Below are 14,245 nucleotides of genomic sequence, written 5' to 3'. Positions count from 1 at the left end.
TAAAAAGTGCCCTGTTATTGATTTTCCAGTGGCAATTTTCTGACAATTTCTTTACTCTCACAGTAATACGGGACATAGTGTGTCCCTTGTCAGCTCAATAGAGAACGGGTGCTTTTGTTTCTAAATACAGGACGATTCTGTTTTTCAAGGTCAACTAGTTATGAGAGTGCAGCCACAGGTCTACTGCCGGCCTATGGTGAAATATAAAATTGCTTTTTCGTATGTGCGTATTATTGATTCTGGGAAACTGTGCTGGCGGGCCACATATTATTGATTGTATGACAGGATGCTACGGGCCGGACTTTGGGCATGCCTGGTCTAGGTAGTTTAAAAGGTCCAAGAAAATTTAGCCATGGGAAAAACAAAATGTTTAGGAAGCCATAATTAAATCTGCAAACCCACAATAAATAGGTGTCTGCTTGCCTGACAATCCTGGCAAGGAGAACATTAATCAGAGAAGCAGCCAAGAGGCCCATGGTTACTTTGGAAGAGCTGTGGAGGGTTAGGGTTAGGGCGCTCCAGCAGGAAAATCTGTTCCTAGAACAACTATTAGTTCTGAACGCCACTTTTCTGCCATTTATAGAGGAACGGAGGATGGAGGAACTGTTGAAAGAAAGCAGATTGTGCCATCATAGTATGAGGACACAATTCAGTTCAATTTAGTTTATCTAGCTAGCTCCAAAAACACAAAATGTGGTGCAACACAAACACCCTGGATAAACCATCCCCACTGGGAAACATTGTGGTGGAGGCATCAGTCCACATCTGATTAAGAATCTGTAGCAAGACTGGAACATTTCTGTTCACAATTGCTCTCCTTCCAATCTGATCGAGTTTAAGCTGTTTTGCAAAAAGAAGGGACCACAACATTCAGTCTTTATAAGTGCAGAGCTGGTAGAGACAAACCTCACAAGACTTGCAGCTGTCATTGCAGCAAAAGATGGTTGTGCATCGACTCAGAGAGGCTGAAAACCGACCGCTTTTCAGATGTTCTTCACGTTTTTGTCACGTTCTTCCACTTCAGCTTTCAGGATGGCATGCTCATGCCTCACAGTACTGGATGGTGTTCCTGCTCTTTGTTTAAACATGATCTTCATTTCATCCCTGTGTGAATTGAACTGAGGGACATCTATGTGCTTTTTACACTTCTTCCTTTTCTAATTTTTTTATTTAGGAGCTAGCTGCCACTCTAAATGCTAAGTTTCCAGAGCACTATCCAGACAACAACCACAAGCCAGAAATGGCAATTGCTCTCACACGCTTCCAGAGACTTTGCGGCTTTAGACCAGTGGAGGAGATCCTGGGCTTCCTTCAAGGTACGCCCCCAAAAACACTGCAGGGTCAACAGATGATGTAAATGTTGCACGTGTGGTGAATGTCTGTTTATCTTTCAGCTGTTCCAGAGTTCCACGCTCTTGTTGGTCGCGATGCAGCAGAAGACCTACGGAGCAGCATCGGAGACGAGGTTCGGACCAGCCAGGCTCTGAAGAAGTGCTTTTCAAAGATGATGAGCTGTGAAAAGAAGGTGTTTGTGGATTAACTGAACGAGCTGGTAAAAAGGGTCACACAGGAAGGTGAGGAGGCTAAACGAACACAGTAATCAGCAGAACTCCAGATAAAATTAATGAACCTGCAAGCCGTTTAAAAGTCATTTGTAATAATGAATGGCTCTCTGTTTCAGTGTCAAAACACTACATGATTCTGGAGGTGTAGCGTTGAGCACTGTTTACTCTTTACACATGGTGAATGTCCCTCAGGAAGGTTCTGCACTGAAGGGCATAGAAAGATTTGTCAAAAGAAATCATTTCAGACAAGTTGGCAATGATCAGGGAATCACTAACTAACCTGTTGAGTGTAGCAGTGCTATTAATTGCACGTAGAAGCAGAAACCTTATGAACATGTCTGTGTGTCCACAGGCGCAGCAGGGAAGGACACATCAAGCAGCAATGGTGATCTGCTGCTCCGCCTCCACTCCCAGTACCCCGGAGACATCGGCTGCTTCTCCATATACTTCCTGAATTATATGGTCCTGGAGCCAGGCCAGGCCATGTTCCTGGGAGCCAATGAGCCTCACGCTTACATCTACGGAGGTCAGGAGGATCTTTTCTGGTATTTTATTGGGACTTTCTGTGGACCAACACACAGTTGCTCAAAATTGTGAAGTGGAAGGAAAATGATATGGAGTTTTCAACATTTGTTTTACAGATAAGTCTGAAAACTGCGTCACGCATTTGTTGTCAGCCTGAATCATAACTTTGTAGAACAACCTTTTGCTTCAGTTACACCTGAAAGTCTCTTGGGTTAAGTCTCTTCCTGCTTTGCACATCTACAGGCTGGAATTTGTGCCTATTTGCAAAACAACCTGTTTACATCAGTATGTCTTGCCACACATTATCAAATAGATTTTGGTCTGGACTTTGACTAGGCCATTGTAAGGCCTGTGTTGGGTTTGCTCTAAACCATTCTATTGTGTCCTGCTGGACGGTGAACCCCCACCCCACTCTCAAATCTTTAGCAGCCTTTAACGGTACAGAGCATACTCAGGGTGAGGTGTCAGTGTTAGTTTTCTGCCATACCTAGGCTTACATGTAGACCATTAAAAACTAATTGTCTTACCTGAGCTGTGGATCCCTGCAGCTCCCTCAGAGCAACAAAAGGCGGTTGAATACAAATGTAGACCATAGTTTTTGTAAGAAAACATTGAAACCTATGCATCTTTTTCCTCCTACTTCACAAGCTTATGCTATCGTGTGTTGGTCAACGTTCCAGTGAACTAACACAGAAGTTTGTGGTTGCAACGTCACAAAATGTCTAACAGGGGTGTGAATACTTTTGTGAGGCATTGCATAAAAAAACATTCGGGTTAGCTGTCCAAGCACTTATTAAAACAATTTTTTTTGAAAATCTTTCCTGCATGATTTCTTGGATGCAAACCCCTTAATGCTAATGGATGTGAGCTCAGTTTGCTTTTGTTTACAGCTGCCTAAGTGAATCACAACAGAGTGCAGCTATTAGACATGTTGATGATGCGTTTATGTCAGCTTTATTGTTCGGCATCTACTTGTTCATCACAGATGTGCTCTTAGCGTCAGGCTAAATGTTAGGAGTTCATGTAGGGCTATTTGGAATTGTTGTTTCAGCTGAAGGGAAGTTTGACTGCCTACAATAATTGGTAACTTGCTCTGTTTCCTGTTTCTCTCTACCTCTAGACTGCATCGAGTGCATGGCCTGCTCAGACAACACGGTCAGAGCTGGCCTGACACGTAAATACATCGACGTAAACACACTGTGTGAGATGTTGAACTACAAGCCTGCGTCTGCTTCCTCCAAAATCTTCCTGTGTGTCCAGGACCCCGCAGACCCCTGTGTAACCCTGTACGACCCCCCAGTGCCAGACTTCACAGTCATGAAGATACAGGTAGGAAGCTTGTGTTATTATTCCTGTTGTCTCAGGGTTACTACCTGGGTTTATGTCTTTGATGATCCTACATGAAGCTGAAACCCTCCATCTTTCCAAATGTTCTGATTCAGAAGCACATGAAAAAATGACTGTTGTGAATACTGGGAGGATTACCAGGCCCGGTTTGCTGAAACACGTCCTATGGAATAGGTCACCCAACAAACATAGGTCTGGAAAACAAAAGTTTGCTCATCTTCTTCCGTATCACCGAGTGCAGGCCCTGCCAACGTTCAGACATTTTGTGACGTTACAACAACAAAGCCCAATGCAATTTATTTGGATTTCATGAGGTAGATCTGAACAAATTGGTACTTTGAGTGCCTTGTTGCTGAAAAGCGCTATATAAATAGACTTGACTTGAGTTCATTTCGAAGTGAAAGGAAAGATTTTAACAGTTGTTAACTTGAACATAGGTTTTGGCAGAGATTCTCAGTTGGATTTTGGTCCAGACTTTGACTGGACCACTATTACAAATCAATAGGTTTTACTCTAAACCAGGGGTGAAATATGAATTTGAGTTACCATATTTCTTTGTAGTTACACAGTTGAAACAAATAGATTTAGTTTTCTTTGCTCTTGATGCCCTGCTTAGCGTTGTTTGGTTTAATACAAGTTCATTAACGTTGGTGTTTTGACCTGTGGAGGTGAGCATTATGCATTACCAACACGTTGAGCAGCTTGGAGGAGGCGTAGGGACACTGTCTCAGGGCAGCAGGGGGAAAACTGTGCAGGACCCATGGACAGCGAGGCTGATTTGGCTTGCCTTGTTTTTTGGCCACAGTAGTAGAGCCCCAATTCTCCTTACTCAGACAACTGCACAGCATCTTTCAGGTTTTTATTAATGAAAAATAACGGCATGTATCCTTTTCACAAGACACAATAACTATCCCTTCATAGTAGCGTTTCTGTCCATCTGCAGGTCCCGGCCTCGGTGAAGGAGTACACCGTAGCTTCAGTTGACAGTGCCAGCATCCTGCTGGTCATCGAAGGTGACGCCACAGCAACCTCTGCCGCTGCTTTCTCCGACGTCACAATGAGACGGGGGAGCGTCCTGTTTGTCTCGGCCAATGAGAGCATCTCTCTGCACGTCACCTCACAGTCAGGCATGACCCTGTTTCGAGCCTGCAGCCTCCTGTAGCTGTTACCAAGCACCCAAAGCTACCTGTGTTTCTGTGGTTTGACGTAGGAAGTTCCTCATTATGAATTGGGCCTGACTACTGATGTGCACTACTTGGTAGGTGGTGTTAAAATTGAAAGGTTTTCTGATCCAGTTTTTGACACAGTGTCTGTTGCTCTTTTTTAACCCTAAACACCCAGCAGACTGCTTGGATTATAACAGTCTTTCTTACAAATCCGGGCTCATCCTACAAGGTAATAATCAGTTTTAACCCTTTCTTTAACTCTAGTAGTTACAGTATAACTTATAAATAGGAAACTATGTACATCCAGGTTCTGTATTGGTGCTGGACATTTAACCCCTTAGGTAAAATCACCTAAATGACTTTAACCATTTAAAGATTTCTAATAAAGTAGTCATTGTGAGGTTTTTAAATGTTTCCAAATCCTTTTAGTTCCCATTTTTGAACTTAATGCAAACTATATATATAAAAAAAACCTTGATATTAAATCAGGGCACAGCATCTACTTCTTGGTGTGCTGAGATTAAAAGCTCCAGAACAACCTCCCTTTCTAAATATGTTTTAGCATAATTTTCTCCAACAAAGGTTAAACTAAATAAAGTGCCGAACCAGTGAGAGAAAAGCAGCAATTTATCATCAGGTGTTTTATTAAGATCTTTGCTGCGTTAGGGAAGATTAACACTCATGCAGTGCACCACCTACTGGTCCTGTGTAGCACTACAATCACCATGTTGAGGAGAAAGCACATCTGCTTTAAAAGCCAGCATCTGTCTTCCCCTGGGATCACTGGTGGAGGTCATTTTAACCTTATCTATAAGCCTTCAAATCTGGTCCTATTTTATTACCGTGGTGACAGTCTAAATGATGTAGTTAAATAACAATGAGATTCCTGTTTAGGCTGAATTTAGAACCGTCACATCTTCTGTTTTCAACCTGCCAGTGACAGCCTGCTGAGTTGTTTTTGATCATTAACACTGCATACGTACATTTTGGACATTTCCTAACATTTGAACGGAGATGAATATGACAAATGGCAAAGAGCAGTTGACAAGACGGGGCCCAGCTGTCTCCGTCCAATAAAGCATGAGGGTATGAAATCAGGCATGCTGGAGAATTTTAACGTCTTGTTTAGCAAAATACGCAGTATAAATGCTTGTTACATTCATAACTACCCTTCTTGTAAAACAAAGTGCCGCATGCATGGGGCGGGGGGGCAGCTTTTACATGTTGATCAGTCTTTGAATACCTCCCATTCTGAGTTGCTTCATGTTTTCAAAAGTCCAGATTTTTCCAGACTCTTCTGTCTAAGTCTAATGTGTTTGGGATTTAGTGTCATTATGTTCCAAGCCTTAGAAGCTCCAAAGTTGTGCTCAAGTCTTTTTGTAAAACCAGAATGTCACGCACTTAAACGCATTTTCAGGACATGATTTTCATCTCATCTGGAGATAACATCTTCATCTTGTTTCATCATAGGTTCAGTATGTTGGAGCGTCGTGAAAATGTCTGGCTCGTTTTAAAGGAGTCACACTTTGGTTTTCTGGTTATACAAGGATAAGAGCTTCGGCTTGTTTTGACACTTTCATCGTCATAACATGTTGACCCTTTCTTATAACGGTTCATTCGTCTCATTATGTCCAGATAACGAGATCCTAAGCATAATGGTATCATTTATCTTGAAAAACTAGTTTAATATTCTTTATTATAACAGTTTAATTATTAGCTCCATATAACAAGGATGCAACCTATTATTATTATTAGGAGACCTTTTTTGTTGCTATAACACTTTACATTTTTTTTTCTAATTGTAAGAATACCCTTGGTTACTTTTATCTCATCTTCCCTTGTTATACGTTTATCTCGACAATGAAACCTTGAGCTTTTAATCTTATAACAGTTTAATTCACTCATTATTTCAAGATAAAAAGCTCCTGAGCTTTTTATCTTGAAATAACAGTTTATAATCTTAGTATTTTGAGCTATTCAGGTTGGGTTCTCCCTCGCTGATCAATGCACCACTATTATAATCAGCAGTATTGAAGGACTGCACTTGATAACACACAATTATCACCCATTTATACCTAATAATATTAATGTTATCTCAAGAAAGTAAATTTTGTCTCAAGCATAGGAAGGCAGCCAACTTGTAAGCTGAAGAAAAACCAGGGGAGGTAGGAACAACCTGAGCTTCTACATGTAAGATCACTCTGACCAAGTTGTTATGAGAGAGTCTCATTTTCAGGTCATGGGAAATGTAGACGATTCTGCAAATTCAAATGGTTTTCCATACTTGGAAAATCCTTAGATGAATTTCCTTCAAGACAATGAAGTAATGCTGTTTATAAGATCCGGATGTTTCTACGAATGAGGGGAATGTCTCCATCGTACGCTCATTCGTGGTGACTTTTCAACATGTTGGCCTGTGATTCCTGGGTTGTTACTGGACGGTCCAACGTCCCTCTACTACTGCTTCAGGACAGGGTCACAGTGAATTCAGCTCATTATGAAGGCCAATTTCACCCTTGTAAACCAACATTTAAACATTAGTGTTGTCACTCTGCCTACCTGATGAGTGAATAAAGCCTACCTGCTGTGTTTTCCTGCAGGTTTCTCTTTAAGCGTATCTCTACTTAGCTGCTCTCGTGTGTCTGGTCTTTGTTGCTGCTGAAATTGGACAAAAGGATGGAAGTACCTCACAGTGTTTTTATTTGTCTCCTACCATCTTGTCACGTTCTGCAGTTGTGACATCATTGTTTCATCAGCGTTTAATGTTGCTGTGTTTTTGAGTTTAAACACCACTTGTTACTGATCTTGTCTGACGACGCCTCTCTGTTTTGAACACTGTAGATCGAGGACTGTGCAATGTTTCTGTTTGAGCTAGCTGTGTGGAAAAATGTCTCAAATCCAGATACAGTTTAGAATTTTGGGGGTTTTGTTGCTTTATTGTATGAGAATGCAGAAAATATGAATGTGAAAAGTGGTTTAATAAAGTCTTGGAATGCTACAGAAAATTAGGCTCCATATTTGTGTTTTTTACGCCCACTGATGTGTCACAACCACAAATTTGCCCCCTTTACTCTAACACTCCCAAATAAAAATCCAGTGCAACCAAATGCCTTCAGAAGTCACCAAATTAATAGAGTCCACTTACTCTGTGTATGACCTCAGATGTTTGTTAGAAAACACTGGTCAACATACAGCATCAAGGACCACAACAGGGAAAAGGTTCTGAAGAAGTTTAAAGCAAGGTTAGGTGATAAAACACTATCCAATCTGAAAATAGAGTTTTGAAAAACCACAAACCTACCAAGTCATGGCGGTCCACCTGAATTGACGGGCATTAATCAGAGAAACAACCAAGAGGCCCATATTCAGTGTGGAGGTTCATATAGAGAGCCAAAAACAAGTCCTGTTTGTGGTTTCCTGGAAGTCGTGTAGGTTCACCTGTCAGCAGGAGAACGACTTTAAACATACAGCCAGAGTTGGCATGCAATGGTTTGGAACAAAGCATATCTACTGGTTAGAATGGCCTAGTCAAAGTCCACATCTAAATTCTATGAAGTATTTATGGCAAGAATTAAAAGAAAGTATGTTCAAAGATGCTCTCCATCCAATCTGGATTAATCTGAGCTGTTGTGCAAAAAAGAACGAGCAAGCATGTCAGGCTCTGGATGGAAGAAATACACTAAAACTGCAGCTGCAATTTCAGTGAAATGTGCTTCAAAGTTCTGATTCAGGGTGGTGCTGAATACAAATGGAACACAAATTGCTTTTCCCATTTTTATTTTTAGTTGTGAAAGATTTTGAGAACCATGTGTCATTTGTCCTTCCACTTCACAGGTATGCACTGCTTTGTGTTGGCCTTTGTTGGAATTATAATTTAAGACTAATTCTTGTTCATGTGATTCTTAGAAAAGGTTCATAAAATAGTTATGTCCCTTAACTTTGTATTATAATTGGATGATAATGATGGATTAAGGTTAAAATATTATTGAACTCATCAGTGTCTAGAATTAAAGACTTGTACCTGTCAGAGGTTTGAATGAATCCTCTGCTCACAAATCCTGCTGCTTACAATTTTTATTCAAGTTTAAGAAAAGCCTTTTGTCACGAGTAAAATAATCAAACACCGGCCACATAAAGCTGCTTCTGCGTTACAAATCGCAGTAAATAACTGCACATACAGAGGAACAGACATCTTTGAGCAATTAATTCACAGTTTGACGGTGTTCAACAGTGAGCCTTCTAGCAAAGCAGTCAGATGTTTAAGAAACTGGCGAAGAGCGAGTCTGTTTCCTTCCTTCCTCCGGTGGAATCCATCCAACAGTTACACAATTAGTGAAGATTTTGCCACTTGTCTTTATTTGTGCAGAACGCTGCTGATGTGGCTCCAGTGAAACAGTGTGAAAAGCAGCTAAAGGAGCTAGTTAGCCTATTTCTGTCTCAGTTTATATGTGTTCATGTTGAAGTGGATCAACTTCATCGTGTCGTTTTGTTTCTTTCCGTCTGTCTGAAATGCTCCAACAGGGGACGCTGTCCTGGCAGCTTAAGTGGGATTTTACTTTTGCTTCTTGGCACAGCTGGTTTGCTCTCCATGGTGTCCAAAGTAAACTTGTGCCGGCAGACCACGTCTTGTGTTGGCTGAAGGAAACCATAGAGCGTCTGTAATGTTCTCACGTCCTCCAAAGCATCATGGGCCTTGTAGTTGATCCCTAGCAGCTCCCTGACGAGGTTCTCCTGGCGAAAGCTCTGGAGCCTACGGTCCCTCAGCAGCTCCCGAGCCAGCGGCAGGGTATCGACACAGCCCGAGACCGAAGCCTGAAACTCAGCTCTTAGGTCCAGCTCATCAAGAGCCCGAGCCAGCAGGGGACAGTCAAAGCTTCGGATGTTATGGCCAATGAGGAGGGGGCGACCGAGCATTTGGAGGAAAGTGAGGAAGGAGACCACAACCTCTTTGAGGGAGTTGGTGAAGACCAGCTGGCGATGCAGATAGAGCCTCTGTCCGCGAACCTTAAAGCCCGTGACTCTAGCTGCTCCTTGCTGTATACGACACCGGGGAATGATGTACAGGTTGAGCGAGTGGCCTCCGCTCACCGCAGCCAGTTGGATGATCTCACAGTCCTGACCTGGAAAGAAGAAACCATGCAGAGATCAGGACATTGCATAATTTGCTCTGGTCTAAGTGATCACAGATGGATCTTGGGTGGTACAGTAAAATAAATAGAAAACCACACCCTGAAACACCAAATACTTTGAGCTAGGTATGCTCCGAGAAATTTGCTGGTGACAGGAAATCTGGAGATTTTCTACTTCATTAATCCTGATTGCTGACTGGCCACCGTAAACTCAGAAATAGGAGAACGCACTATACCTAAACCCTACCAGATTACAATTCAATTCAAAAATACTTTATTAATCCCAAAGACAAATTAAATGTTGTTATAGCTCATATTATGAAGGTTTCTTCAAAGAGACGTTGTAGATGCTGATGGCTGTGGGCAGGAAGGATCTCCTGTAGCGCTCCGTCTTACAGCAGATCTGAAGAAGCCTCTGACTGAAGACACTCTGTTGTTGTAGGACAGTCTCATGAAGAGGATGATCAGGGTTCTCCATAATGTTCTTCATTTTATGAAGAATCTGTCTTTCCACAATGATCTCCAGAGGTTCCAGAGGAGTCCCCAGAACAGAGCCAACCTTCTTTATCAGCTTGTTGAGCTTTTTTAAGTCCCTGCCTCTGATGCTGCTTCCCCAGCAGATGATGGTAGAAGAAATCACACTCTCCACAACAGACTTATAGAAGATATGCAGCATCTTGCTGCAAACACCAAAGGACCTAAGCTTCCTCAAGAAGTACAGTCTGCTCTGTCCCTTCTTGTAGATGGCTTCACAGTTGCATCTCCACTCTAGTCTGTTGTCCAGGTGAACACCGAGGTATTTATACTCCTCCACCACCTCCACTTCTTCTCCCATGATAGAAATAGTTTTTGACTTATTCCTGTTTCTCTTAAAATCTACAATCATCTCCTTTGTTTTATTCACGTTCAAAATGAGATGATTGTTTCCACACCATGCCACAAAGTGGTCCACCACCTTCCTGTACTCATCTTCTTGTCCATCTCTGATCCATCCAACGACTGTAGAATCATCCGAGTATTTCTGCAGATGACAGGAGTCTGTACTGGAAGTCTGAGGTGTTCAGAGTGAAGAGGAATGGTGAGAGTACCGTCCCCTTACTTAATTACGCCAAACGTTGTAATCTTCTGGGTAGATACTGGTACTAAGGTGATTTAAAGCTAACTACTTTCAGTTCCCATGAGGGGTTCAAAAATCTAATAGGAGAAGCGATTTTAAAAGGATATAGTCCATGTCAATATTTGTCAGGGGTTCATTCCAGCTGCAAGAGGGCAGGAGAGAGCAAAACATTTAGTAGATAACATGAAGGCTGACTAGATTACAGCTAAATTGAGGTTTTTTATCCTTCATATTGCAGTACAGTTAAAAATCTACCGTCTGTTTCTGTGTTTTGATAGGGGTATTCTTGGTAAATGGCCTGTACTTTTATGCTTTATCAAGTCTCCAGAGACCCCAAAGCGCTTCACACTACATTCAGTCATCCACACAATTCACACACTGACTTCTTCCATAAATCCCCCCTCAGAATTGACCAGTAGACTGAAAGAGTCGCGTAGTCCTACTTCATGAAGTGGTTCGGTGCTGATGATCCCAGAGAAATGTTCCTTTGCAGAAGGCATTTTCTAATCTCCTTGATCATTTCTAACCAACGAGCTCCTCTCAGTAACACTTAGTCACTTTTAAACGATGACAACAAACTTTACCATTTATCACGTTATATGTATTCGTACCCAGTCCAGTAGTCTCCATGTCGAAGAACACTAGCGGATGTTGTTTGGAGGTTTCTTCTTCGTCTGTTTCTGGTTGCATCACGAGGCGATCAAAACAAACACATTCATTGCTGAATCTAAATCCTACCGCTGCCCCTTCATTTAATTTAGCTAAAAAAAATGGATCAATTTATGAATAGCAGTTCTTGCAGGAAAAAGCGACATTTACTTTGACCGATGACCCCGGTGTTCTCCCTCCATGTTTTAAAAAAAATGACGTACACCGGAAACGAAAAGGTTGTCAAAACAAAAGCGTCGTTCTTCTTCTTCTTCTGGTGTTAATGGCGGTTGGCAAGAATCTGTAGGTGTGCATTACCGCCACCACTGGTATGGAGTGTGGTTCATCATGGACTAATATCTTTCTTATATAATCAAATTCTATTAAATCATGTTGTTCTTTTTAGGAATCTTAAAATAATTTGTATATGTTTGCTCCCTATGTTCTTTTAACTAAAGGGTTGTGAGTCTAACCAGGTAGTCAGCAGCACAGGAGCACCACAGGGGACTGTACTCTCACCATTCCTCTTCACTCTGTACACCTCAGACTTCCAGTACAAGACAGACTCCTGTCATCTGCAGAAATACTCCGATGATTCTGCAGTTGTGGGGTGGATCAGAGATGGAGAAGAAGCTGAGTACAGGAAGGTGGTGGACCACTTTGTGGCATGGTGTGGAAACAATCATCTCATTTTGAACGTGACTAAAACAAAGGAGATGATTGTAGATTTTAAGAGAAACAGGAATAAGTCAAAAACTATTTCTATCATGGGAGAAGAAGTGGAGGTGGTGGAGGAGTATAAATACCTCGGTGTTCACCTGGACAACAGACTAGAGTGGAGATGCAACTGTGAAGCCATCTACAAGAAGGGACAGAGCAGACTGTACTTCTTGAGGAAGCTTAGGTCCTTCCTTGTTTGCAGCAAGATGCTGCATATCTTCTATAAGTCTGTTGTGGAGAGTTTGATCTCTTCTACCATCATCTGCTGGGGAAGCAGCATCAGAACCAGGGACTTAAAAAAGCTCAACAAGCTGATAAAGAAGACTGGTTCTGTTCTGGGGACTCCTCTGGAACCTCTGGAGATAATTGTGGAAAGACGGATTCTTCATAAAATGAAGAACATTATGGAGAACCCTGAGCATCCTCTTCATCAGACTGTCCTACAACAACAGAGTGTCTTCAGTCGGAGGCTTCTTCAGATCTGCTGTAAGACGGAGCGCTACAGGAGATCCTTCCTGCCCACAACCATCAGCATCTACAACGGCTCTTTGAAGAAACCTTCATAATATGAGCTATAACAACATTTAATTTCCCTTTGGGATTAATAAAGTATTTTTTAAGTGAATTGAATTGCAATGAATCTATTATACTAAATTTTTCTTTAATCCTTTCAAATTCTCTCTTCATGCTTCTTCTTTCCAGCTCATATTTCTGACACTCTATAAAAATATGTTCAATTGTTTCATCCATCCCACAGTGGTCACATTGTCCTGTATTATGTTTATGTATTTTAAACAATGTATAATTAAGTCCTGTATGTCCTAATCTTAGTCTTGTTATTACCCTTTCCTCCTTTCTATTCCTTCTTCCAGTTCATTTTTCACCAACTGTCTTTTTAATCCTATAAAACCATCTTACTTTTCTTTCTCCATCCCACCTTTTCTGCCATTCTTCCTTCAATTTTTGTTTGATGATGTTTTTTGCTTCTGATTTACTTAAATGTACTGTAAAATTAATATGATTTTGCGTTGCCTTCTTAGCCATCTTATCTGCCATCTTATTTCCTTTAACCCCAATATGTGCTGGAACCCATAAAAATACTATTGATAAACCCATCATTTGTAGTCTGAATAAAGTTTGCTGTATTTCTAGTAGAATGTCTGGCCTGCTGTCTGAATGGTTATATTTTAAACTCAATAATACTGAACTTGAATCTGAACAAATTATTGTTTTTAAAGGTTTTATGTCTTCCATCCACTGTACTGCTAAAAGTATTACTAATATTTTTCCTGTGTATACTGATACACCATTTGTGATTCGTTTTCCTACTTATTTGAAATTACGGTACTATGAATGCTATTCCTATTTTATCATTTTCGATGCATCTGTATAAATCTGAAGGTATTGATAATAATTATTAACATATCCCTGTACTATATTTAACTCTAATATACATGTTCTTTTCTTTTTTTCCATTAAAGACATATCTACCTGTTGCATTGTAAATTTCAAAAGCCTTTTTCTTTCTTTCTTTCTTTCTTTCTTTCTTTCTTTCTTTCTTTCTTGCTTTATAATGGCGGTTGGCAAACAACAACATTGGTGTATTACCGCCACCTACTGGACTGTACAGCTGTGTTATTTTTAGATAACGAAATATTATCTGATAAATGTTACTTTTTGAATTACTTCTAAATAAATCAACTATTTCTAATTTAACTCTAATTCTATTTAAATTTTGAATTAATTGTTGTCTCTCTTCCTCATATTTTTTACAGTGCACCATAACATGATATATTGTTTCATTTATTCCACAGTATTCACATTTACCATTACAATGTTTCCCTAAAATAAAAAGAGCACTATTTAACCCAAATCTGTCCCAATCTGAGACAAGAAATAGTTTCTTCTTCCCTCCTTGCCCTTCCTGTTCTTCTCATTTCTCCAGTCTTCTTTTGAATTTTATAAAACCAACGTTCTTTTTTTTCTTTCTCCCATTCCTTTTGCCATTTATCCTTCATTTTTGTTTCT

The 14,245-nt window shown here is 40.7% G+C and overlaps 1 protein-coding gene and 1 pseudogene across 2 annotated transcripts; one reads left to right on the top strand and one right to left on the bottom strand.

The window, feature by feature from the left end:
- Positions 1 to 160: 160 nt before the first annotated feature.
- LOC124864882 lies at positions 161 to 5,009 on the top strand (annotated as a pseudogene).
- Positions 5,010 to 8,662: 3,653 nt separating this feature from the next.
- On the bottom strand, positions 8,663 to 11,732 carry LOC124864304. 2 transcript variants are annotated; one of them, XM_047359036.1, is made up of 2 exons: positions 11,434 to 11,732; positions 8,663 to 9,723 (listed from the first exon to the last, which is right to left on the bottom strand). In XM_047359036.1, the coding sequence occupies exons 1-2, from the start codon at positions 11,537 to 11,539 to the stop codon at positions 9,077 to 9,079; spliced, it is 753 nt and encodes a 250-aa protein (XP_047214992.1). In that variant the 5' UTR covers positions 11,540 to 11,732; the 3' UTR covers positions 8,663 to 9,076. The 2 variants fall into 2 exon arrangements, with proteins under 2 accessions (XP_047214992.1, XP_047214993.1); XM_047359037.1 differs by having other exon boundaries at positions 11,461 to 11,729.
- Positions 11,733 to 14,245: the final 2,513 nt, after the last annotated feature.

The sequence above is a fragment of the Girardinichthys multiradiatus genome, chromosome Y (genome assembly GCF_021462225.1).
Source record: "Girardinichthys multiradiatus isolate DD_20200921_A chromosome Y, DD_fGirMul_XY1, whole genome shotgun sequence".
Lineage (NCBI taxonomy): Eukaryota > Metazoa > Chordata > Actinopteri > Cyprinodontiformes > Goodeidae > Girardinichthys > Girardinichthys multiradiatus.
This window is presented reverse-complemented; position numbering and strand designations above follow the sequence as displayed.

Coding starts and splice junctions, on each gene's coding strand:
- LOC124864304 (XM_047359036.1), bottom strand. CDS start 11,539: ATGCAACCAGAAACAGACGAAGAAGAAACCTCCAAACAACATCCGCTA. Junction 9,724..11,433: donor TACATATAACGTGATAAATG/GTAAAGTTTGTT, acceptor TCTTCTTTCCAG/GTCAGGACTGTGAGATCATC.